At 43.3% G+C, this 27076-nt stretch overlaps 1 protein-coding gene across 1 annotated transcript; it reads left to right on the top strand.

The window, feature by feature from the left end:
* The first annotated feature begins 9646 nt into the window (after positions 1-9646).
* Positions 9647-26428, top strand: MMGT1 (membrane magnesium transporter 1). Its single transcript, XM_056130282.1, has 4 exons — positions 9647-9905; positions 17666-17718; positions 20516-20619; positions 23141-26428. The coding sequence occupies exons 1-4, from the start codon at positions 9827-9829 to the stop codon at positions 23298-23300; spliced, it is 396 nt and encodes a 131-aa protein (XP_055986257.1). The 5' UTR covers positions 9647-9826; the 3' UTR covers positions 23301-26428.
* The last annotated feature ends 648 nt before the right edge of the window (positions 26429-27076 follow it).

The following is a 27076-nucleotide window of genomic DNA, read 5'->3' as shown; positions in this document are numbered from 1 at the left end:
ACAGGTAGGTGGGGGGGGTAGGTCGGAGGGAATCTGGGGAAATTGGTGAAGGGAAGGTCACACTGGTGGTGAGATTGGTATTGGGACACTGTAGGCCTAAAACAACTGTATTATGAATAACCTTTAAAATCATGGTGTTTTAATAAAAATACAGTTGTTTTTTTAAAAAAGATAAATGGTATGGATGGTATTTGAAGCTGGGAAAACCTATGAGTTGCTCAAAGAAGAGAGAGTAGTAAGAGAAGCAGCCTTAATGCAGCAGTAAAGCGAACACCAATTCAAGGAAAAGGTCACAGCCATTAGTTAGAACCTCATAGGTTTATGCTGAAATATTCCATTGGTTTCCTGAACATAACAAACCAATGCATGGTGGGGGGGGGACAAAGAAGACTTTTTTTTATCAGATGTATCACTGTTATCACTGTCATCCCGTTGTTCATTGATTTGCTCAAGCGGGCGCCAGTAACGTCTCCATTCGTCCCAGCCCTGAGATTTTAGCAGCCTCTCCTTACTCATCCTTCCCAATGCTGCTGTATTAGAGGCTCTTCCAGGGGAATGAAACCCATTATTGTTACTGTTTTTGGCATACTGAATACATCACAGGTAGCTTGCCAGGCTCATTGTATGACGGAAACCCAAACATAAACAGCTTTGTAATTTTTAAACATTTTAAATAAATAAATAAAATGATCTGATATTGAATATAGCATATTTGATATGGTGTATTCGATATCAGATTATTTTATTTATTTATTTAAATTTTTTAAAAAATTACAAAGCTGTTCATGATTGAGTTTCAGTCATACAATCTTCCAACACCCATCTTTCCACCAGTGTAATTTCCCAGCACCAGTGTCCCCAGTTTCCCTCCCACCCCTTCAAGCCATTCCCCCCGCCCCACCCCAGCCTGCCTCTATGGTAGACACCTCTCTTCTCTCACTCTCTTTATCTAAGAAGTAAGACTTTGTGTTGGGGTTGGAGAGATACTTCAGTGGGCTTAGCATATGATTTGCATGCAGGAGGCCCAGTTCTATCTCTGCATACGTTCCCCTGAGAATAGCAAGGAGCAACTCCTGAGCTCAGAGGCAGCAGTATCCTCTGTGTGGGTAAAGCAGTATCCTCTGTGTGCTCTAACCACACACACAAATATTTTTCTATCAGTTTTGGTGCTGAGGCTTTTTGAAAGAATAACTTGTAATAACCTCAGAAGGTAACCTAGGAGGTTCTGTACAGCTGTGGTAATGAAACCCCATGAGGGAGACTAATAAATCTGGAAATGGGCCAGAGAAGAGCAATTAAAATAATTAAAAGAGAAAAGCAACCACTGTTTTAGGAAAGACTCAAGGAATAGAGAAGCTCTTTACATGGCAGAAATAGCTAAAAGAGTCAAGACAATAACGGTAATAATTATGGCTAATATTTATTGAGTGCTCATTCGGTGTGTTTATTTGAATTCAATTCCCTATACAAGTGTCTCAGTTATCAGCCCCACTTTACAGATGAGCAAATTGAGGCACAGTAAAGTGTTCTGTCTGATCTCTCAGAGATGGTAATGGCAAGCCAGAAATCAATCCCAATCTGATTCTTAGAGAACATGCTTTTGTTTGATTTGGGTAGGGGAGGCACACCTGGAGGTGCTCAAGACTCACAGCTGGCTCTGTATTCAGAGATCACTCCTGGTGGTGCTTGGGGTCCATGTGCAGTGCCAGGAATTGAACCTGGGTCTGCCACATGCAAGCCAAGCACTCTACCTTCTGTACTATGTCTCCAAACCCTGGAGCCTATGCGTTTAGCTGGAAAACAAATCCTGAAGACTGGAATCACATAACCACAATCTTCTTTACTATTTGAAATTTGAAATGCTAAGGTACTACTTGATGCTTTCAAAGAAATACATTATTTTGTTGCTTGAACTGTGTGTGGAGGGATCGGATTGTGGTCAGACCTGGTTGTGCACAGGGCTTACTCCTAGCTCTGTGCTCAGAAATCACATCCCTGGTGGGGCTCAGAGGACTATTTGGCGATAGAACCCAATGAGGCTGTGTGCAAGGCAAGTACCTCACTGATCACTGGTTCCTGTCTAAACTTCCTACACTGACCGCACATCACTTGTGGAGAGAGAGAGAGAGAAAAAGAGAAGAGAGAGAGAGAGAGAGAGAGAGAAAGAGAGAGAGAGAGAGAAAAGAGCATGCAATTTTTGCTTGTTTTTTGGGTCACACCCGGCGATGCACAGGGGTTACTCCTGGCTCATGCACTCAGGAATTACTCCTGGCGGTCCTCAGGGACCATATGGGATTCTGGGAATTGAACCTGGGTCAGCCGCATTCAAGGCAAATACCCTTCCGGCTATGCTATCACTCCAGCCCTGAGCATCCAGTTTTAATATAAATATTGAAAATACTAGCTTATGCAACAAGTAGCAAACATCTAGAATTTGTTATCCAGAGAGGTTGCAATAAGCAGTGTGGAGAAACAGTGTCACTAATAAATGTACACCTTTTATAAAGACATAAAATGGTCTGGAACATAGGTAGCAAAAACATAATGTGAGGCCAGAGAGATAGTATGTGGGTTAAGGTACTTGCCCTGTACTCAGCCCGCCTTGGTTCAACCCCTGTACCACATGGTTCCCCAAGTATCATCAGGAGTAACCCCTGAGCACAGAGTGGGAGTAATGCCTGAGTACTGCTGGGTGACACTCAAGAAACAAAACCCAAAAGTTGTGACAGAATCTGCATGGGAAATAGGCAGGATGAGCACTGTAGCACTGTCCTCCTGTTCTTCATTGATTTGCTCGAGCGGGCCCCAGTAACGTCTCCATTGTGAAACTTGTTAATGTTTTTGGCATATCGAATACGTCACGGGGAGCTTGCCAGGCTTTGCCGTGCGGGCGGGATACTCTCAGTAGCTTGCCGAGCTCTGCAAGAGGGGTGGAGGAATCGAATCCGGATCGAGGTATTAATTTCTTCGTGGAGCTGGTTAGCAGAAAACAATTTTAACTAATTAGGACACAATTCTGGATAACTTTCCTTTTCTAGTCAATGGACTCTATGTGTGTGTGTGTGTGTGTGTGTGTGTGTGTGTGGAAGCTGAGGGTGTTTGGCTTAGTTACCAATACGTCATAATCACTACCACAGCACAATCCACATACCCCATTTGTTAGTTTTTAGTAATACTGGTAGAATTTTTTTTGTTTTGGGGCCATACCTGGTGGTTGTCAAGGCTGTACTCAGGGGTCACTCCTGGCAGGTTTCGGGGAAACATACAGGGTGCTGGGATCAAACCCAGTGTGCACAGCAAGCGCCCTACCCACTGTACTGCTTCTCTAGCCTCTGTGCCAGAACAATTATATTTTTTTTAAAAAAAGCTTCTGTACATCACATTGCATTCCATTGTCAAGATCTTCAGTGATTGGGGGCAAATGTGGTACCTTGCAAGGTTAAGACCGCAAGTCTGATCGCTGGGGCTGTCCACATGTTCTGAGTACCGCCTCAGAGCTTCTATTGTCAGGGGTCCCTGGTGAACACCCAAACGAAAGATGTGAGAGCATCTCAGCCAGGAGTACCCATGAGTGCTGCACCCAGAACATGTGCAAGCATCACAGTGAGGTGAGCAGGATCCCCGGAAAGTGTGTGTACAAGCGCTGCAACCAAATATGCAGCCCTCGGTCAGCACTACAGGAGAAAAGGACAAGCACACAAAAAGGAAAAGATGGACTATTTTTTTTGGGGGGGGGGGAGTATGGGATGTGTTTTCACAACCACACCTCAGTAGGAAATGCTCTAGAGATCTGCCTTCCACATCACCAACTCATTGTGATAGGACAAGCTTCTTGGGAGAAGTTGAAGGCACTTCTAGTGCCCTGTGGCAACCTACATGCCAGGAGGGTGAACTAGGAGCTCATTTGTTTGTTTGTTTGTTTGTTTTGTTTTATTTGTTCCAGAAGCTCATGAAATCAGTGCGGGCACTCACTATAGCTTGCACCGCGGGATAAACTCCAACCTAGAGAACCTGTGTCAGTGGGCCCAAGATGTTCATTCATGTGTCTTTGGTTTGGTTTTTTTTTTTTTTTTTGCTTTTTGGGTCACACCCAGCAATGCACAGGGATTACTCCTGGCTCATGCACTCAGGAATTACTCCTGGCAGTGCTTAGGGGGATCATATGTGATGCTGGGAATCGAACCTGGGTCGGCCGCGTGCAAGGCAAATGTCCTACTCGCTGTGCTATCACTCCAGCCCCGGTTCATGTGTCTTTTTGTTTTTGTTTTTTTTCCTGAAGTGTTGGGGTTCAAACACAGGGTCTCCCACATGCAAGACATGCACTCTCTGCCTGAGCCACAATCCTGCCCCCCAAGGTACTTAACTGATTGATCCAGTCATTGGTGGTGGACACATTCCTTGGCTTCTTCAGCGTAGAATCTAAAGAAAGATAAGACAAAATTCCACTCTGTGACCATGAGTTAATCACTTAGTTTGAGAGTATCTGGACCTAGGTGAGTTTCTTCTGTACTCAGTGCATGCGGGAAGAGATTGCAAAACAAGAGCGGGGAATGCATTTGAAGAGGATAATGGAGACAGAATTCAATGTATGGGCTTAGGTCACTTCTCTAAAGACTAGAATAATGTGTAGGTGACTTATACAAATATCAGACTCATTATTAGCTCTTTCCTTTTTCTTTCTTGTTTCTTTTATTTTGTTATAAGCTCACATGTTGTGGAGCTCAGGGGTTAATTCCTTCTCAATGCTCAGGATGTTCCTTCAGCTGTAGTCAAGAGATCCTGGGGTGCTACTGGGTCGAACCTGGGCTTCCTGCATGCAAAGCATGAACTCAGCCCTTTATTTTGTTGTGGGGCTGAGGGATCATTCCCAGTAGGATTGTGGTATTTTGGGACCATATGGTGCCAGGGATCAAACCTAGGCCCCCTGCATGCAAGGCATGTATTCAGTCCATTAAGCAATCTCTCCAGTCCATGTTCAACTCTTTGAATCATCTCTATGGCCCAGAATCTTTTGTCCCCTACCTCCCATAAGTTCATCTTTTAAAGGAAAAAGTACCAGAGCTCATCGCTTTTTTATTTGCTTTGGGTTACACCCAGAGATGCTCAGGTTTACTCCTGGCTTTGCACTCAGGAATTACTCCTGGCGGTGCTTCGGGGACCATATGGGATGCCGGGGATTGAACTCAGGTTGGCTGCATGCAAGGCAAACACCCTACCCACTGTACTATCACTCCAGCCCCGAGAGCTCAGCACTTTTAAGAAGCCTCCTAATCATTTTGTGCACCATATAAATTAATATTGGCAGAGGTTATTTCAAAGACCATTGGAAAGGCTAATTTCAAATTGCCCATTTTCAAAGCTAAAACTATTTTAAGATATAAGGAGGGTCAGCTATGTGTTCCTATCTTTTCAGGGTGGAGAAGGGAGTGTTTTCCTACCAAGGATAGAGATTGTCTCCCAGTTCCTATCTGTTTACTGGGCTTAAGAGTCCACTACAGGGCCAGAGAGATAAACAGCAGGCAAGGCCTTTCATGCAGTTGCCCCAGGTTTGAATCGCCAGCACCACGTCTGAGCAGCACCAGAGTCAGTCACTCCTGAGCACAGAGCCCGAACTAGGCCCCGAGCACTGCCTGGGGTGGCCCACCCCCCCCCAAAAAAAACACAAAAATAGGACTAGATTTGCAAAGCATGCAGTACAGCCTGTTTGAGCCATGCCTCGGGCCTGTAACTAAATCTACCTTTATAAAGATCACAATACACTTTACTTTGATCAAGTAGTGTATAGTACTCTATCAATCTTGGCTTAGAGATGAAGAAATTGGAGCAGGCCCAGAGAATAATAGTGATCAGAACTAAATCTGAGGGGCTAGTGTGATAGTACAGTGGGTAGTGCATTTGCCTTGCACTTGGCCGACTCGGGTTCAATCCCCAGCATCTCATATGGTTCCCGAGCACCGCCAGGAATAATTCCTGAGTACAGTGCCAGGAGCAACCCCTGTATATTGCCAGGTGTGACCTCCCCCCCAAAAAACCCATAATTAAATCTGATGACTCTTCGATACCTTCTTTAATTTCTAGGTTTTTTTTTCATCTCTGAGGAAGCTGAAGTGTATCAGAAAACATTTATCTTCAATGAAAGGCTTATCTGTATATGGGAGGGCATATAAGTCCAAGAGGATTTTTATTTTTGCTTTTTTTGGGGTCACACCCAGCAATGCACATGGGTTACTCCTGGCTCTGTACTCAGGAATTACTCCTGGCGGTGCTCGGGGACCATATGGGATGTTGGGGATCAAATCTGTTTTTTTTTTTTGCTTTTTGGGTCACACCTGGCGATGCACAGGGATTACTCCTGGCTCTGCACTCAGGAGTTACTCCTGGCGGTGCTCAGGGGACCATATGGGATGCTGGGAATCAAACCCGGGTCAGCCGCGTGCAAGGCAAACGCCCTACCCGCTGTGCTATCTCTCCAGCCCCTGGGGATCGAATCTGGGTCTACTGCATGCAAGGCAAATGCCCTACCCGCTGTACTATAGCTTCAACCCCAAGAGGATTTTTTGTGTGTGGTACAGTAGATCAAATCCAAGACCCACATACGCATGAAACATAGGACTCTTACCACTGAGCTACCTCTCTCACACTACTAGGTTTTGATGGGGAAGGGGAACCACCATCTGCAGTGTTCAGGCTTGGATCTCAGGGGTCACTCCTGGCAGTGTCTGGGGAGTCATGCAGTTTGGGGGATGAAACCTGAGCCTCTTCCATGTAAAACATATGCTTCAGCTATTTGAATTATTTAAAATAATGGAAAGCTTCCCTTTTTTTGCTTTTGGGGTCATACCTTGCAATGCTCAGGGGTTACTCCTGGTTCTGCACTCAGGAATTACTATGGTGGAGCTAGGGAGACCATATGGGATGCTGGGGATCGAACCCATATCAGTCATGTGCAAGGGAAATGCTCTACCCGTTGTTATTGTTCCAGACCCTGGAAAGGTTCTTTTCAGTGATAATTTTTAAAAAGATACATTCTTTCCTCCATTCTTTTTGATAGTTCATTTGTTCATTCAAGGGACAGCATTATTCAGCTCTTGTTGAACAACTGTCATGCAAGTGGCAAAAGCTCTTAGCATAAATTTTTCGTTTTGGGACACACCTGGCAATGCTCGGGGGTTGCTTCATTCATGAATTACTCCCAGTAGTGCTCAGGAGAACATAAGTGATGCCCAGGATCAAACCTGGGTCAGCCAAGTGCAAGGTAAGCTCCCCAATCACTGTACTATATCCCTCCCGACCCCTCTAGGCATATATTTTTAATATTTTATAGTGCTGAGGTCAAATGCAGGCAATGTCTCATTCATCCAAAGGAAGCGTCCATTGCTGACATAAATCCCCAATCCTAGGTATATATTTTTGCATCCTTGGAAGTTATATTCTAAGTGGAGAAAGACAGAAAACAGTCATGCAAAAACATAATAAACCGGTAAAATAGAAATTATGTTAGTTCATGTGGAGATCAGGAATATGAGTTTAAATTTAAAAGTGGAGATTTGCACATATGTGCACGAGGCTCTTGTTTCAATCACTAGATCACTCTCCGTCCCTTAAACAATAAACATTAGTGGCCAGAACAGGTATCAATGGAGCAAGAAAGAATGCTGTGTAACTGACCCAGCAAAAACTCAGAATGCTGCTAAGGTTGAGTGGAAGGAATGATGAACATACTACTTTATGTTTATCATTTATCTTGTTGATATGTTACAATGCTGTGTCTGTTAGGGGACACCGATGCAGAAAAAAAATGACAAATTCCGTTTTGGCCACAGCAGGTTTCAAGTGCCACAGGATAGAAATAAATAATGGTCTGGCAGACAGTTGGAAATGCTGGAGTTTAGGGATAGATAGTTGAGTTTTATTTTTTTATTAAAAAATTTTTTAATAGTGAGACATCATGAGGTACAGTTGCAGACTTACACATTTTTGTGCTTGGGTTTCGATAGCTGAGTTTTAGATGTTGATTCGGAACCTATCTTGGATGGCTGAAGACTGGAAATAAATAGGTGAGTGCATCAAAAGAGAGAAGAGAGGCAAGAAGTGAAGGGGAGAACCTCACTATTGAATATCTTTATTTCAGGGGACGAAAGATGAAGAAAACAAGAGAAAGGCTGGGATATTTCATTCTCAGCAGAGATCGGGTTCAACACAGACAGGCTCGGCACTTGTGTTAGATCCCTCATCCCTTCCATTTCATGTGAACTTTAGGTCTTCAGGACTAAATGTATCCTTCATGCTGCCTCCCTCAGGGTGTGAATCTTTATTAAAACCTTCACACTGGGGCTGGAGCGATAGTACATAGGGTAGGGTGTTCGTCTTGCACAAGCGCAACCTGGGTTCAACTCCCGACACCCATATGATTCCCCCAAGCACCTCCAGGAGTAATTCCTAAGTGTAGAGCCAAGAGTAACCCGTGAGCATCGCTGGGTGTGACTCCCCCTCACCCCAAAAAAATCCCTTCAGACTATAGACCAAACATGATGGCCACTTACTACCTGTATTGCAAACCATAACACCCAAAAGGAGAAAGCGTAAAAGTGAATATGCCGGGCTGGAGAGATAGCACAGCGGGTAGGGCGTTCGCCTTGCACGTGGCCGACCCGGGTTCGATTCCCAGCATCCCATATGGTCCCCTGAGCACCGCCAGGAGTAACTCCTGAGTGCAGAGCCAGGAGTAACCCCTGTGCATTGCCAGGTGTGACCCAAAAATCAAAAAAAAAAAAGTGAATATGCCTGCCACAGAGGGGATTGGGTTGGGTTGGGGGGGAAGGGGTAGGGGTAGTGGGAGGGATACTGGCAACATTGGTGGTGAATGGGCACTGGTAGGGGAATGGGTACTCAATCATTATATAACTGAAACGTAATCACAAAAGTTTGTAAGTCTATAATTGTATCTCGTGGTGACTGTTAAAAAATAACAAAAAAAAAAAAAACCGGCTGGAGCAACGGCACAGCGGGTAGGGCGTTTGCCTTGCACGCGGCTGACCCGGGTTCGATTCCCAGCATCCCATATGGTCCCCTGAGCACCTCCAGGGGTAATTCCTGAGCGCAGAGTCAGGAGTAACCCCTGTGCATCCCCCGGGTGTGACCCAAAAAGCACAAAATAAATAAATAAATAAATAAATACCAAACTCTTCGGGAGGTCAAGCAGAAGACATTAACATGCCCGAGCGTGAGCTCCAAACGCCCCCAGAACTCTTCCCCCGAAGCCCCCCCACCTCCATGCTTTCACATCCTCGCCTCCTCTCACGGCTGCAAACACTGGAGGGGGCTCCCCCAAACACAGGACGTTAGCAAGGGGCCACACAGGCCAGACCAAACGACCAACAGCAGCAGCCCAGAACAGCAGCAGCCCAGGGAACGCACCGAGTCCGGGCTGCCCTTTAACCTCCTCCGGCGGCCCCCACCTCCGGCGCCTCCTCCGGTTGGCCCCGCCCCTCTCCCCGAGGCCCGCGCTCATTGGCCGGCGCCCCGCCATCCCCATTGATCAGTTCGCCCTAAGCTCCGCCCGCGCCGCGCCGGGCTCCGCGGCCCTGAGGCGCACGCTCGGCAAGTCGCTCTCGCAGACCTTGCTCCGTGCCGCTTCCCCCTTCTTCCCGTCATCCCTGTTTCCGCTTTCTCCCGGCGCTTTGGTTTTTCCACCTCCGAAGCATTTCGCGCGTCCCGGGCTCGGTGACGTCATCTCTCTGCGCTGTACGGCCACCCGCCGGTGGAGGAAGGAACGGCTCAGCCGCCCTTCGCTGCCTTTGTTGGGCTCTTACTGCTTCTCCGGATCATGGCGCCGTCTCTATGGAAGGGGCTGGTGGGCATCGGCCTCTTCGCCCTAGCCCACGCGGCCTTCTCCGCCGCGCAGCGTAAGTGCCCGGGTACAGGACACGGGGGCAGCGTGTGGGTGCACCCGAGTGTCAGACCCTTGGACCCGGTGTCCCGGGAACGGTCCCTGAGACCTGAGAGTTGGAAGGCTCGCGGTTGTAAGGCTTGCATGGGGGAGTTTGAGGAAGTGGGGTAACAGATCCTGGCAGGATGGGGGGGAAAGGGGTGACTCGGAGTGGGCTTGAGTGGGAGAGGGATCTGGCCGGAAATTGAGGCGAGAAATGTCAGATCAGGCAAAGTGTCAGATTGAGGACCTCGGATGCTGAGAGTCCCATGACAAGTAGGTGGACAGCAACTTGGGCACTGCTGGGCTGTTTCGAAGAGACGTAGAGAGGCGAAGTGGTCATTCGTCCTGGGCAGGCACTGTGGTCCGGAGGAAAGAGCACTGTACCGGGAGTCGGATCGGTAGAGCCTTAAAAACGCGCTTTACTGTTAATTCGCTATGACCTTGAGCAAGGCATGGGCTTCCTGGGAGGCCACGTTGAAACAGATTTTAATTCCTAGCCGCTCTGTGTTATAGAGTGATGGGGAAGTTTCAACTGAAGATAACGCGAAAGTACAACCGTGTGTATGATAGTAGCTGCAAGATTATGCTAAGTCCTACAGAAAAGTGCAGCTTTGTCTTGAGACAGGTGGCCCCCTTTTTAGATCTTCCTTCTCTCGACCAAGAGTTAGCAAACTCTGGCAGGTGGTGTTAACGCAGCTTCCCTCCTGTTTCTGTCACGAGTTGAGAATATTTTGAATGTTTCAACAGGGGCCAGAGAGATATAGTACAATGGCACTTGTCTTAGGGTCCTGAAGCCCCACCAGCAGTGATCCCTGAGGGTCAAGTCAGAAGTAAATCCCAAGCATCACCAGATGTGACACAAAAAAAAGGCTTTGCCTTGAAAAAAAATCGGGGGCCACACCTGGCTTACTCCTGGCTCTGTGCTCAGGGATCACTCCTGTCAGTGCTCAGAGGACAAGGGAGGACAGTGAGCCATGTTCCAGATTCAATCAGCGTCAGCTCTTTGCAAATGCATTACTAGCAATAATGTGTTGAATACTTTGCCATTTTGTATCAGATTGGAGGGGCTGGGGAAAAGAATAGCATTTTGTCTGTCAGTTATGTTAAATCCAGTGTACAACAATAAAGTTTTATTGGCCCCTGGCCACCACGCCCATTCAATTAGGTAGCCTAGGATTACTTTCTAAGGGCAGGGACCTAGTGCTTTGACAAGACAGTATGTCCGAACTATCTGGAACTTTACAGGCTAAGTTTGCTGACCCCTGATTAGTCTTTAGAGCCCAGCATCCGTTTGTTCATGGCTGTTATTTTGATTAACAAAATAATGGGGGACAAGACCCAGTGGAGCTCAGTGCCCTGCTCATTGATGTCATTCCACAATAGCTACTCAGTGACTTTGTTGAAAGAAATGAATTCAAATTTGAACTTTGTTCTTTGTTTGATAAATTAAGTCTTTCTTTTTTTTTTTTGCTTTTTGGGTCACACCCAGCTGATGCTCAGGGGTTACTCCTGGCTCTGCATTCAGGAATCATTCCTGGCAGTGCTTGGGGGACCATATGGGATGCTAGGAATAGAACCCGGGTCGGCCACGTGCAAGACAAACGCCCTACCCGCTGTGCTATTGCTCCAGCCCTAAATTACTTTTCTTTTGAAAATTGGTTTTGGGGCCACACCCATGGGGGCTCAGGTTTATTACTAGCACTGTGCTCAGGGATCCCTCCTGGCATATTTGGGGAACTGTATGGAGGCTGTGCTATGTGCCTGGACCGCTTTTGGGGTCACACCAGGTGGTCCTCAGGGCTTACTCTTGGCTCTGCACTCAGGGATCACTCCTGGAGGTGCTTAGAGGTTCATATATGTGAGGCTGGGGATGGAGTCCCAGCATGCTACATGCAGGGCAAGCACCTTTGCACGCTGTACTCTCTCACTGGCCTGCTAATTTACTTTTCAAATCACTTTCATAGTGATATGGATCATTTAGATACATATAGCTAATAAAAATTCAGCTTTATTTAAATTTTTTTTAATTTAAACTCAGAAAAGTTGTAGAGATGGTCCAGAGAATTATTGTATGCACTTTACCCTCCTCCCTTACATCTTACATTTACTTTAGTAAATCCTGCTAATTTACTTTTCAAATCACTTTCATAATAAGGAGTGAAAAAATTAAAGTATGGATTTCTTCAAAACGTATTTTTCCCTAGATAACACTGTCCTGTTATTAATATTAAATTATTAAATATACAGTATAACATGTTACAATCATTTTAACTACTTTTTAGATACATATGTTATATTTGGCTAATAAAAATTCAGCTTTAAAAAAAATTTTTTTTTGGCTTTTTGGGTCATATCCGGCCATGCTAAGGGGTTACTCCTGGCTTTGCACTCAGGAATTACTCCTGGTGGTGCTCAGAGGACCATATGGGATCCTGGGAATCGAACCCAGGTGGACTGCATGCAAGGCAAATGTGCTACCCGCTGTGCTATCACTCCATCCGCAGTACTTTAAAATTTTTTAAATTTAAAATCTTCTTATAGAAAAGTTGTAGAGATGGTACAGAGAATTACCGTATACACTTTACCCTCCCCCTTTACATCTTACATTACCACGGTCTACTGTTTCACTGCAATTGATCTTAGTATGTCACTATTAAACAAAGTACAGGTGCAGAGAGATAGTTCTGTGGACTGAGCACATGCTTTGCATGTAGGAGGCCTGGGTTAGACCCCTACACCACTTGTTCTTAGCACAGAGCCCCCCCCAAACAAATTTTATGAGAGAGATTTCAGCGGGTAAGGTGCTTGCCTCGTGTGTGGCTGACTTGGTTCGATCTTCGACACCACACACGGTGGGTCCCCTGGGTACCAACTGGAGTGATCCCTGGCAGGTGTGCACCCCCACTGCCAAAACAAACAAACAAAAGGTAAGCCTAGCCTTTATTTGAATTTCACCAATTTTCTTGTTAATGTCTACATCTTTTGCAGGAATCAGTCTCTTGGGTATTTAGATTGAGTTGCTTTTCCCAGGCTCCAGTGTTCTGTTCAGTTTCTCCATAACTCCTGCCTTTCATGGTAGCGACAGTAGCTCACAGTTAGTGTTTGCCACGTGCCAGGCGTTGAGCTAAGCACATCACGTGTCTTGTATAATTCAGTCCTACCCAAAAGTCTTGTGAGGTAGCTATTCTTGGTATTCTTTTGAGAAATGAAAAATGAAGACGGACAGGCAGCGACGAAACTCGCACAAAATTATAGAAATGGAAAATGGTGGAGGCAGGATTCAAAGATAAGCCGTAACATGTTACATCTTACAAAAACACTCTTGGGTAATTGGTTGAAATTGTCTTGTGTAGGTGCTAGAGGTACAGTGATTCCCTGGGGGAATTCCAAGTCTAGGGGAGAAACGATAGAACCAAAAAATAATTAGACTGTAATAGATATGCTAAAAGTATCCAAGAATTCATGGATATGAGGGGAAAGGAACTAAGTCTTCGAGAAGTGTGATTCAACCCATACTGGAACTCTTCTCTAACTCAGATATGCTGGATACCGTGTACAATTTATGAAGCTTCTCCAGTATTTTTTTTTTTGCTGGGATGTTTGAGGACAGTCCCCCTAGAGCAAAGAGATCTCTGAGGTCCACCTCTTTCGTTTTACAAAACTAGGTTAAAGTGAGCGTCAGAGTAAGATTAGATTTCCAAGAAGAAAACTAGCGAGTCGAACAGATTAGGAAGTCAGACAAAAGCTATTTTGGGCACGAGTTTGATTTTTTTTTTTCTTTTCTGCGACTAAACTTCAGAAAAATCTCTGAACATGTTCTCTTTTGAGAGTAGCACTTAAAAAACAATTCGCAATTTTTGGGGTGCTGGGGGACCTGGGGAGAGAGCATAAAGAGCTGGAGCACATGCTTTGCATGTTTCTGGAAGCCTGGGTTCATTGTCGGGCACTGCATGGTCCCCCAGCTCTGCCAAGCCGTGCTTAGAGGCTACTACCGGCATGGCCCAAACAAAACAAAAGAAACTTAGCTTTTGAAATCTACAGTGCAATATTAAGAGATTGTGTTAATCTGTCTGTGCTAGAATTAAAAGATTTTTGTGTTTCGAGTGAGATTACAATGCTTGGTGGATTGGCTACTGCACTGGGACCTATTTATAATGCTCATACGGCAGAGACTAGTTTTTACCTGAAGCTAATAATTTACTCTCAAATGTGGCAGCAGCTCACATATGCTGGTACTATACAGACTCATCTTTGCTGTTCTTAACAGCAGTGCTTCTTAACATTTTCCCATTTATGACCCCCTTTTTTTAAAATTTTTGTTAGTGAGACACCATGAGGTACAGTTGTAGACTTACAAATTTTTGTGCTTGGGTTTCAATTATACAATGATCAAATACCCATCTCTTCACCAGTGCCCATTTCCCACCACCACGGGTCCCAGTATCCCTCTCACCCCCCATCCCCCCCATTGAAAGGCATTTAGAGGGAGAGTTTCCAGGATGCCATTTCCTGCTCTTCCACTGGAGCCAACAGGCTAGAAAAGGATGCTCTCTCTAGTTCCCCTTTCTCGAACTCCACATTTGATTTTTAATTTCATGTTGATTGCCTAGAGTTAGAAATCTGTCACTGTCACTTGTCCTCCCGTTGTTCATCAATTTGCTTGAGCGGGCCCAGTAACGTCTCCATTGTGAGACTTCTTGTTACTGTGTTTGGCATATTGAATACTCTTGGTAGCTTACCGGGCTCTCTGAGAGGGGAGGAGGAATTGAACTTGGCTCGGCCGGGCTGGCTGCACACAAGGCAAACGCCCTACCGCTGTGCTATCACCCCAGCCCAAGTCTTTTATTTTTCTTTTTTATTATTTAATTTTTTTATTAGTGAAACACCATGAGGTACAGTTATAGACTTATAAATTTTTGTGCTTGGGTTTCAGTTATACAATGATCAAGTACCCATCCCTCGACCAGTGCCCATCCTCCACCACCACGGGTCCCAGCATCCCTCCCACCCCCCACCCCCCACCCCCGTCCCACCCTGCCTCTGTGGCAGGGCATTCCACCTTGTTCTCTCTCTCTTCTTTTGGGTACTGTGTTTTGCAAGAGAGGCATTGAGTGGCAATCATGTTTGGTCTATAGACTACTTTTAGCATGCTTCTCCCACCCTGGGAGGGTTATGACCCCTTTTTGCCTAGTAATTTTATTTTCTTCTTGGGTTCACACCCAGCGATGCACAAGGGTTTACTCCTGGCTCTATACTCAGGAATTACTCCTCGCAGTGCTCGGGGGACCATATGGGATGCTGGGAATCGAACCTGGGTCGGCTACGTGCAAGGCAAACGCCCTACCCACTGTGCTGTTGCTCCAGTCCCAGTAATTTGTTTTTGTTTTTGCTTTTGAGCCATAACTGGCAGTGCTCAGGGCTTACTCCTGGCTCTGTGCTCAGAGATCACTCTTGGCAGTGCTTGGGGGACCATATGCAGTGTTGGGGACCAGACCAGGTCAGCTAAATGCAAAGGCAAGCACTTTACTTGCTGGAGTGTCTCTCCACCCCTTGCCGAAGAAAGTCTTACAGGGCCCTGGGTATATAAAGTAAGCAGCATTTACTCAAGCATTTACTCGTAAAGCAGTCTTACATTTATTTTAATAGTTTAGTTTTGGTTTGGGGGCTCCACACCCAATAGTGCTGAGGGGTTACTCCTAGCATGGTTTTTGGGGACCCACGTGCCGTGAAAAGCATGCACACCAGTCCTTAGAGCTAGTTCCCCAACCCCATATATTGGTTTTATTCTGCTCAATTTTTTTTTGTTTGAGGGCCGCACGTGACAGTGCTCAGGGCTTACTCCTGACTCTGCACCCAGGGACCACTCTTGATGGAGCCAGGGACCCCTGTGTGGTGCCGTTGATAGAACCCAGTGCGCAAGGCAAGCACCTCACCCATTGTACCATTTCTCCACCCTATATGTTTATTTTCGAACAAATATTTTGTGTCCCCTATTTTCAGTTAAGTGACCCTATACAGGCCTCCCCCTCACCACTTCAGTTAAGTGACCCCTAGTTTTCACAGCGAGGTTGTAATGAACTTGGTTATTCGGAGGGCCTAACATGCATCTCGTAATTCTCACATCATTCCCAGTTTTCTGTTTTAAGTGGAAAGAGAGTAACAGTCTTTTATTTCAAAACAGTCCATCTTCCACTTCGGGGTTTTATAAGTGGGCTTCATTTTGTTTGGGTAGTGCCTGGAATTGAACATTGAACACACGAGGCATGTATTCTCCCACTGAACTACACCCCCAGCGCTACATTGGGCGGGGGGTGGGGGGGGGCTAGAGCAATAACACAGCGAGTAGGGTTTTTGGGTTTTTTATTTTTTTTGCTTTTTTTTGGGTCACACCCGGCGATGCACAGGGGTTACACAGGGGTTACTCCTGGCTCTGCACTCAGGAGTTACTCCTGGTGGTGCTCAGGGGACCATACGGGATGCTGGGAATCGAACCCGGGTTGACCGCGTGCAAGGCAAATGCCCTACCCGCAGTGCTATCACTCCAGCCCCACGAGTAGGGTGTTTGTCTTGCACGCAACCGACCTGGGTTCAATTTCCAGCATCCCCTATGGTCCCCCGGGCACTGCCAGAAGTAAGTCCTGAGTGCATGAGCCAGGAGTAACCCCTGGGCAATGCCGGGTGTGACCCAAAAAACAAAAATAATGATTTTTAAAAATAAATAAATAAAACTTGGGGGGAAGGAGGGGATCCAGGTAGGGAACCCAAGGCTTCATACCTGCCAAGTGGACACTGCCACATTCTCAGTCCTCACTTTTGTTTTAATTCTGAACCTGAGATACAGGTTCCAATCCGTCAAAATATCTTTTTCTTTTCTTCTTTTTATCCCCCGATGCTTGGGATCCAACCCAGGGTTTCACAGATGCAAGGTAAACACCACTGAGCTGCCTCTGCAGTCTCCATGGAGGATGTCTTAAATGGACTGAGATAGTATCGATCATAGTAAGTTGGAGAGCTGATATTATGATCCCGGCTCTCTGAGCATCCAAATGCTGATCCTTTGTCGGCATGGTTTGCTCCCTCCTGAGGCAGCAGCATAAGTGATAATTAAATCAGGGGCACAGAAATTGATCTCCTGGAATTTGTCTTCCACCACTGCCCCCAGGGCATTCTTTCAGGAAAAACATTTCCACACTAATGTTATTTTGTCCAAACTAGGCGATGGTGATGTTATTCCAGAGTTGAGATTTATACGATTTATTCAGTAGTCATTGATTTAACTTTTTCCATTGTCAGAGATAGAGCCCAGGGCCTCACATGTGCAAAGGAAGTGCTCTTCGTCTGTTTTACGATTTACAATTTAAAATCAAAAATTGCCGTAAGAATTAAATGAGATGCGTGTTAGGCCTTTGGTAACTTTAAAATAAATATGGTTCCTTTGCCCCATCCTTGAGAAAATGGTTAGTTTTCAGAGCAGTCTAATTTTCCTGTAGTAATGAAGATAAAAAAATATTATCATTGTGTCTTCTTCCCCTTACTTGCTCACCTTTTGTTTCAAAAAGAATAAACTAGTTCAGATCAGTCCCAGTGGCTTAGAAGATAGGTTTTTGAGGAATGTGGAATTAGCGTTACTTTTTGTAGCATATACGTCAGCTGATTCTTTGGTATATTGATTTGCTTGCAATTTGAGAAAGAAAAGGGCTACAATTTCCTTAATGGTATGCTTCTGATTTATAGATCGTTCTTATATGCGATTAACAGAAAAGGAAGACGAATCACTGCCAATAGATGTAAGTTGGTCATTTATATTCCATTAAATATATGTTAAAAGTATAGCTGCATTTCTTATTGTGATTTCTTTTTCTGTTTTATTCTCTTACAAATTCCAAACTCGAAATGACATCTGTTTTCTACTTCTTGTCGCTCATCATAAAACCCAGAGATTTGGAAACAAGATTTCTCTGTTTCATTCCTAAAACTATAATTTAAATATAGTTTAAAAATAGCTTAGATATATAGAAACTGCTCTGTTCATGGTCTGAGATGGATTTGAAAATTGTTTATATTTTAGAAAGGTTTCTTTATATAAAGTATAATCAAGCCAAACTGTTTAGCGTGTGTATGTGTGTGTGTGTTTGTGTGTGTGTATATATCTTTAAACCAAATGATATCAGAGCTTCACTCATAATAGAGTGAACATTGTGTTTTGTTATTTTAAAATTTTAAATCACAAAAGCAGTAAGTTCTTTTTAACAAATCCAAACAGTAAGTGTAAGAAGTAAAATGAACCCCATACCAAAAAAAAAACCTGACCTCATTACTCAGCCATTCCCAATGGTGTGGAGTATGTCTATCATTCTATTTTCTTCTCATGTATAAAAGACATTTTTAGTAATTTTACTGAATCAAAAGTTTTTTCTTGTGATCTATGTAAAATTTTATAATTTGCTTTTGATTACTTAACTATTTTTAATTTTTAATTTTTTTAATTAAATCACTATGAGATAAACAGTTACAAAGTGGTCCATGACTTGGTTTTTTTTTTTGGTTACAGTCATAAAATGTTCCAACATCCATCCCTTCACCAGTGTACCTTTCTCATCACCAATGTCCCCAGTTTCCCCTTCTTCTGCTCCCCACCTCTCTGTGGCAGGCTCTTTTCTTCTCTCCCTCTCTCTCTCTCTGGGCATTATAATTTGCAATAGAGATAATTTATCTCCCTTTACCTACTTTCAGCACTCATTTCTTGTCCAGAGTGATCATTTCTATGATAATGAAATATGTCTGTGACAATGACAGTTGAAAATAACCATTTATCTTGAACACAGTTTCATGGCAACTTGGAAATTTCCCACATTGCAGTTCTTAGTGCTCATGTATGGAACACGGCTTATGTATGAACCCGGCTCTCTGGACGCACCAGTAGTGGGGACATAGATTGGTGTCACATGACTTTAGGATTTAACTGAGAAAGACTAATATCTTCTGGCAAATTTTGACTGTAGTCAAATTTGATAAGCATATGACACCTTTGCCTTGTGTAGAGATACACATCCCAGGTCAGTTGGTATCCACGTACAGTCGCTTCGATTCACAAACTGTCAATTGTGGAAAAGACAGAGTCGCAGTCCAGAAAAGGAAACATGCTTGTAATTCCATGTTGGTTAATACCCAATGCTGCAAGTTTTGCTTGCACAACTTCTTTGGAAAGCAGTTAGCACTTGCCTAATAAATTGTGTCCTGTGCATGAGCAGTTCTCCTCCTCCTGCTCCCCAGGAAACATACATGAGGAGTGCCATCACGGCATTGTGAAAGCTACATACCACCAACACTCCACAGAATTATCAGCAGTTGGCACAAGTAAACGGTGATACTTTTTAATAACGAAGTACAAGACAAATGGTGAAAACACTACAATCCTTTGCCACACCACGGCTGAATCTCCCCCCAAAGTTAAAAATAGGAAAAAGTAAGCAACATTGCATATAAATATTTTTCCCTCTTTGGGGGCCACACCAGGCTGTGCTTAGGCATCCCACCTGGTGGTGCTCAAGGGACCAGATGCAGTCCCGGGGATTTGAACCAGGGTCAGCCAGACAGCAAGGTAAACGCCTTATGTCTCTCTCCAGGCCATGCTTTAAAGACCTCTACATAGCTGGCAAAATTAGAGTGAAAATCAAGTAAGTGATTCATATACAATTCAGGACAATGATTTTTGAGTGGGAAGGTGAGGGATATAATCAGAGACACACAGAACCCAAAAGGGACTGGAAACGCCCTATTTCTTGACACACTAACGCTGGTGTGTACCACCAGTAGCTCACACTATAATATGGCTTCATTAACACAAATTGCAGTGCTAGTGTCCATGTGTTAGGGATGTGGTGGCTAAGGGGTATTTTTGGTTTGGGGGCTCCCCAAACTGTGCTCAGGACTTACTCCTAGCTCTGTGCTCAGGGGTCAAACCTTGGCAGTGCTTGAGGGATCATATGCAGTGCCAGGGATCAAGCCCAGGTCAGGCACGTGCAAGGCAAACACTACCTGTTGTACTGTCTCTGGCCCACAGTGTTCTTTCTACATGCTGTAATATTTAACAAAAATATGTGAAAAAAGTTGATAAGTGAGGGGTTTTTTCCATCTTTTTTTTTATTAGTGAAACACCATGAGGTACAGTTATAGACTTATAAATTTTTGTGCTTGGGTTTCAGTTATACAATGATCAAGTACCCGATAAGTGAGTTTTTAATAGCTGTCTGAGCAAACCCGAGAAATCGCTTTGTTTTTTTTAAATAGTTGATCTATACAAATTGTATATTATATTATGTCTGGGTTCAGGTCTTTTTTTAAATTGAATCAATGGTTGGAATCCTCCACAAGTATGCCGGGCAGAGGGTAGGTGAGATGGAGAAGAGACCAGCATGACAATAATAGTTGGGTTCAGGTCTTTTAAAGTGGAACTTCTACCTTGATAAGCTCTGGGAGATGTAACTGTTAGAGGTTATAAAGAGGTGAAGAGAAAAATTGCACATGAATAATAATAGTATTTGTATGTTACTTAGCAATCTCCATCTTTGTACTCATTCACAGATAGTTCTTCAGACACTTCTGGCCTTTGCAGTTACCTGTTATGGTATAGTTCATATTGCAGGGGAATTTAAAGACATGGATGCCACTTCAGAACTAAAAAATAAGTAAGTTTTTTTCCTTTTCATAGAATGGAATTTCGTAGCAGTTTTTGGTTCTTTTATGTAATGTTTGTTTTCTGGTGCATAAAAGTTTGTTTTGTGTTTTAAAACTTTTTACTCAGTAGCTGGTAGAGCAATGAGGGTAAAATCTGGGGGCAGAATTTCATGTGATAGGAAAAATGGAAGTCAAATGACAGTTTATAGACAGTAGAATAAGATGTGTTATTAGGGTGCTTAAAATTATCTGTTGGTTGGATGGATGAATGGAAATAGATAATATTAGACAATCCCCTCAGTAGTTTTCTCGCTCTCCTTTTCTCTTCTTTTTAACCTCCTGGATTTGCTTAGTATTTGAAAAATTAAAGTGTTTTTTTCTGTTTCCTTAATCATTTGAACCTCACCTATGACATAAACTCTGTACTCAAGACCCCCCTTTTTTAATCTGTGGGTTATAATACACTTGTTATTCTGCTCTTTTTATGCTTGTTTTATTCTCTTGTACCACTTCTAAGTTATGTTTATAAGCTCTATTCATTTTTCTTCTCCTTATTTCTTTCTCTCTTGGTAATTCTGTAATTCTATCTTTGGACTTGATCCACCTTTTTGACCTTAGAACTGGTAATACTTTACAATATTTCATTGGAAGGATTCACCGTAAACATTCACGTGACAGAGAAAAATAACCCTTTTTTTCAAACTTTTCTTTTGCGGGGAGGGGGCCTGAACTACACACAGCAGCGCATAAGGTTTACTCCAGGCTCTGCACACAGAAATCACTCCTGGCAGGTTTGGGGGACCAGATAGGGTGCCTGGTCCAACCCGGGTCAGCCGCATGCAAGGCACGTGCCCTACCTACTGTGCTATCTCTCTGGACCCCATTTTTGACTTTGTAATTTACACTTAAAGGAGTTGCATCTCAGGCTTCCTGTTTTGTGTGAAGATGTGTTGAGACTTTTAGGTGTGCTGCCTTTGACATTTGAAGAAGAGCAATTATTTTTCCCTGGGAAAATATATTTTATGATTTGGGGGGCACTCCAGGTAGTACTTGGAGGGCTGCTTCCAGCTCTGTCCTGGGGTGGGGTCAGAACTGGGGAACCATGCAGGACTGGAGATCAAACTTGCAGCTTCCACACGCACTCAGCTCATTGAGCCGTATCTCCAGCCCTAAAAGATAATACTTCAAAACACAACTGTACCAATACACTTAGGTATTTATGAACATTTAAAAAACTGTCTCTTGGGGCCGGAGCGATAGTACATTGGGTAGGGCATTTGCCTTGCACGTGGCCGACCTGAGTTCGATCCCCGCCATCCCATATGGCTCCCCAGCACTGCCAGGAGTGATTCCTGAGTGCAGAGTCAGGAATAACCCCTGAGCATCGCTGGGTGTGACCCCCCCCCCAAAAAAAGAAAGAAAAACAACAACTGTCTCTCACTCTCTCACTAGAAAAGGAGGACTGTGGGCTGGAGAAATAGTCCAAGGGTTAAGGCACTTACCTTGCATGAACCAACACTGATTTGAATTCCTGGCATCACATAGTATTGTTCTCTGTAACCATCTGGGGCACAGAGCCCTGAATAGCTCCAAAGCTCCATTGGGTGTGGCCCCCAAAACTGCCGAATAAAGAAAAGATACTCCATTTTCACTACCCACTACAGTTCTTACAAAGAAATGACCTAGAATGGAAACAGGATGGCATTAAGTAGGTTGATAACAGGACCGGGGAGACAGAACAGTGGATAATGTACTTGCTTTGCATGCAGCTGACCTGGATTTGATCCTTGTACAGAATATGGTTCCTTGACTCCTGCCAGGAGTGATTCCTGAACACAGAACATAGCCAGATGTACCCCCAAACAAACAAAAACGTAGATCATAGCAAAATATATGTGTTTGGACAATGACTGTTATTGAATAGCCAAATGGAATTTTTCGTTATACTTGAAAGATTCCTGGAAAACATCAGTGAAAAGATAATACGGCTTGAATAATGAGGGCAAAGTGAGAATAAGTGAAAGTGGAGCATGTGTTTTAGTTTTCTTAAAAAGACTGTTTGGTAATGGCTATTTTTTGGGCTTAATTTGAATTATTATTTATATTTTTGTTCATGTCCTGCAAGGAATGGCTGCATTAAAATCTTGATGACTTTAAAGTTTTTTTTCAGGTTTCCTATTTGTATGTGGGGGGGATAGGAGATATAGTATAATTGCCATTTATAGCCTGATTTCATTATTTAAACATAGTTAACAGAACCCATAGCAGGGGGTTGAAGTGATAGTACAGCGGATAGGTGTCTGCCTTGTACATGACTGACCTGGGTCTGATCTGCGGCATCCCATATGGTTCCCTGAGCACTGTGAGGAGTGATCCCTGAGCACAAAGCCAGGAGTAACCCCTGAGCACTGCCGGGTGTGGCTAAAAACCCAATTAAAAAAGACCAGAACCCATAGCAAATTTGTAATTTATTAGACGACTGCTTAATGTCAGACAGGCTTGTATAAAATTAATGCTTTGTTTTCTTTTAAGGACATTTGACACGTTAAGGAATCACCCATCATTTTACGTATTTAATCATCGTGGTCGAGTACTATTCCGGCCTTCGGACGCAGTGAACTCTTCAAATCAAGATGCATTGTCCTCTAATACATCATTGAAGTTACGAAAACTTGAATCACTGCGTCGCTAAGATTTTTACAAATTATGGTAACAGGACAGGACACAGAGCTGGAATATTGGAGTTTGGGGTATCAAACACTCCCCACATCAGTATTTATAATGAAATTTCAGAACTAAGTTAAAAAAAGTCCAGGGCCCTTGTTTGTACACTGTTAATCAAACCATTAACACAATGTAAGTTATCTGTGAAATGAATCTGATCTTTCTGAGGGAATTCTTATTTTCTTTAAAATAAAGCCACAGCTTGTTTGGGGCTGGGGAGAGACTTACGCGGTCGAGTATGTGCTAAGGACCTGAGTTCGATCCCCAGTACTCGCCTCTCCCCCCCTCCCCCCGGTACTGCATGGCCCTTCTGAGCACTGCTGGGTATGGTTCTTATAAATATATAAAGGAAAATCAAAAGTCATATCTTTTGTAAAAGTCACTGTTTTGAACATGTTTCTTTGAAAAATGTTAATGATTTTCATGACTATTTATTTTCTTAGATCTTTTGCACTTCGGGTTTTAGGGTCCTTTGGGAAATGATATGACTACTGCATTTTGCAGCATGAATGACAGTGAACATGGTCTTCAGTTTTTAACTGCAAACGGACTTCTCTAAAGGGGCCCAAATGGTGACTTGCCAGTTTTTCCTATGCGCCCTCAAAAGAGCTCTGGCTCTGCTTCAGCAGATGTTTGCCAGTTATTAATTATTCATGACCTTTCTCTCGACCCTGAGGTCATAGCCCTTCTAACATTGGCTGTCTTGTGTCATCACTTCTGGGGTTCTGTGTGCAGTGAGCAATTTTTGAGTCAAGAGATTCTTTGTCATAACAAATGTAATGAATGAATTCAACTTGTTATAAAGCGACCGTGCTTTCTTCATTTGTATGTAAAATGTTCCTTAAATGATTATGTAGTATAAGAATAGTTGGAGATAGACCAAAAGGACTGTAATGATATAATGATCCTGCCTGTGTAAAAGAATAATAATCACTATGAGAAAACTGATTACTTACCCTTAGCCAGTTTTAACTTATTCAAAGTTTCTTCTTTTATTGCATATTAAACTAGTGAATTAGTAAAAAATAAAGGGCACTTCTCATTCAAAGGTAAACCTCAAAGGAACTGGGCCAAATATGTTTTAAATATTTGGAACTAATAGCTTTTTAATAATGAAGGTCATTTAAAAATGGACTTGTAGCTTCTGATTTGTAGCAGGCTTAAACTTTTCCATTTTTTGTTGTATGTTGCTAAAGGTGAGGACGAGGCTACAGAATAGGACACGTTTAGAAACAGTAATTTTAGTTGTACGAAATATGGCTGGTTCTTTGCTAGGCAGGCAGTTTAAGATTTATTTGTAGAGGACATTGTTTTTTTCTGAATGGTAGGGATATGAAAACTTCGCTTTTGTGAAACTGTAGGTGTAAAGGGAATAGCTAGGCAGATATGAAAAGAAAATATGCTCACACAAGAGTCATAAAATGTCCTTACACTTGATGCTGTTTCCTCCTTAAACGAATTTCATGTGTTTTATTCTGTCTGGTAAGGCACAGCCCATGGCCTGAATTACTTGGCCACTGGGATTTTTGTTGTTCTTTTTTCACCTTTTCTCCGTCTGGTCTGTGAAGGACTCTGAATTTTTTTAAGAAGTATAAGAAATTTGCTGATAGTCTAAAATAATTTGTAAAAGGAATTAAAATGTGAAGTTGGAGATTAAAGTGGTAATGATTCAATCAAATGACATGCAAGAAATAAGCTCTTTCCATTCGCCTTTCTATTTCTTCAACGTCTTGATTTGCAAGAGCTTCTTCTTGGTTTCTTCACTTTGGGGCTGTATTCCTTCCTTGAACTCTGTTCATAACTTAAGAAATCTTGAGATAAAATGGACCCACTTAACAGTTTACCCACTTAATGGGTATAATCCAATCAATTGCAGTACATTTGTGATCACCCCCGAAAGCAACCTGGGGAGGAGGGCCATTGGGGATGTGACTCAAGTGGTGGAGCTCGTACTTTGCCTATGCAGGTCCTGACTCTCACTCCATATGTCTCTTCCCCCACCAGACACCCCACAAAATTAAAATTCTCCAGAACCTCACAGCCTTCAGCAGTAACCTCTCATTCTCCCCCAAAGCCTCACAGCCTAGGGCAACCACTAATTTTTCTACCCCGTCAAGTTGCCTATTCTTGTCGTTTATTGTAAATGAATCTGTACAGTATCTGGTATTCAGGTGACCGGCTCCCCAAATAAGATTTTGTTCAGTGTGGACTAAGAACTGTGGTTGCTGTGAAGGGAAGTGGTTCCTAAAATTAGGAGACAGAAGAGTGATGACAAGACACCAAACAGGTTTCTCTGTCAAGCTGATATGCCGAAGACATTCTCCTTCCAATCAGGCATTCATGATATACTACTACTTAGAATATCTTGACTAGTCTCTAGAATGGATATTGAACTCTGCTCAGTCAGGAAAATCCTGCTAACAGTAATGCCAAATAATTTGGCAACTAAATGACATAGCACTCTCTAAGTATGTCTGACTTTGCTAGCAGTTTGTATACCTCGGGCCAGGTGAGCTTCTCAAGTACCGTATGAAATTTCCTCCAGTGCGTTTCTGCTGTCTTTTCTAAATAAGTACCATAGGACTAATGGTGATTTGGGTGCATCGTAACAATGCTAAATGGATTAAGGACAGAATTTTATTTATAAACTGAGACAGTCTATCACTATTGCGGGCAGTCCAAAAATGTGATGTGAGCTAGTTAATTACGCCTGCAGTTGGTTATAACTTATTTCAGTTACATTCAGAAATATGTATTATTGGAGGTTCTAATGAATGTAGGACTCACTTTTTTCCATAACCAGGGATCTAAGCCAAACGCTCTGTGTTAATGGCATAGCTGCAGAAAATGCAGAGTGACAAACGGGAGGCCAATATTCTTGCAATTCCATAATGATTGTTTCCTAAGCATTGTGGCTTATTTTTGAGTGGCATGACAGCGCCGTCTTGGTTGTATGTGGCCTGTTTCCATGATGTAATGTTGTTTGTTGTAAACATCGATGCCTGTAACACCAAGCTAAACACATTATTTTGGATATGTTTCTTCTCTTTAAATGACCTTGCCCTGTCCAATAAATAAATGATTGTCTCAGCCTGTTTTGGTGGTGGTGGTTTTTGGGTTTTTGTTTTTTGATTTTGAAAGAATCACATTTTCTTTTGCTTCTCTGTCCCAGGAAAAATGTAACAGCTAATTTTATAACTGCAAAGCTGTTTTACTCAGCTCAATGGATTCTTTTTAATATACATGTAAAGTCTTCTTGCATTTTTATGTTTTCAGTCTAAATTATATTGGTTTTGGTTTTGGGGCCACATCCAGTAAAGCTCAGGACTTACTCCTGGCTCTGCACTCAGGAATCACACCTGGAATTCCCTGGAGGGGATGGAGGAGGGAGCATATGGGATGCTGGGGAACAAATCCAGGTCGGCCCGTGCAAGGCAAGTTCCTGTACCATCTCTCCAGCTTCTCAGTCTAAATTAAATGTGTAATCTCATTTATATTAATATTTATAAAGTATCAAATGCCCTTCAGAGTACAAGAATTTCAGCTCTTTAACAGTAATGGCTAATCATTCCATCACAAATTTGTTATCCAGCCAAACCAAACTGCCATTAAAAAATGTCACTACATACTTAGCAAGGAATCATTGAGATTAAAGCATCGGGGAAAATCTAAGGTTCAATAAAAATCCAAGAGCTTGACTGCTGGGAGTAATTCCTGAGTGCAGAGCCAGGAATTACTGGCTGG

This window comes from Sorex fumeus, unplaced genomic scaffold, assembly GCF_029834395.1.
Source record: "Sorex fumeus unplaced genomic scaffold, SorFum_2.1 ptg000075l, whole genome shotgun sequence".
NCBI classification, from domain to species: Eukaryota; Metazoa; Chordata; class Mammalia; order Eulipotyphla; family Soricidae; genus Sorex; species Sorex fumeus.
This window is presented reverse-complemented; position numbering and strand designations above follow the sequence as displayed.

Excerpts from the sequence above, each read along its gene's own strand:
- MMGT1 (XM_056130282.1), top strand. The coding sequence starts at position 9,827 with ATGGCGCCGTCTCTATGGAAGGGGCTGGTGGGCATCGGCCTCTTCGCC. Across the intron at positions 17,719-20,515 it reads ACGAATCACTGCCAATAGAT|ATAGTTCTTCAGACACTTCT; the intron begins GTAAGTTGGTCA and ends ACTCATTCACAG. Across the intron at positions 20,620-23,140 it reads ACTTCAGAACTAAAAAATAA|GACATTTGACACGTTAAGGA; the intron begins GTAAGTTTTTTT and ends TTTTCTTTTAAG.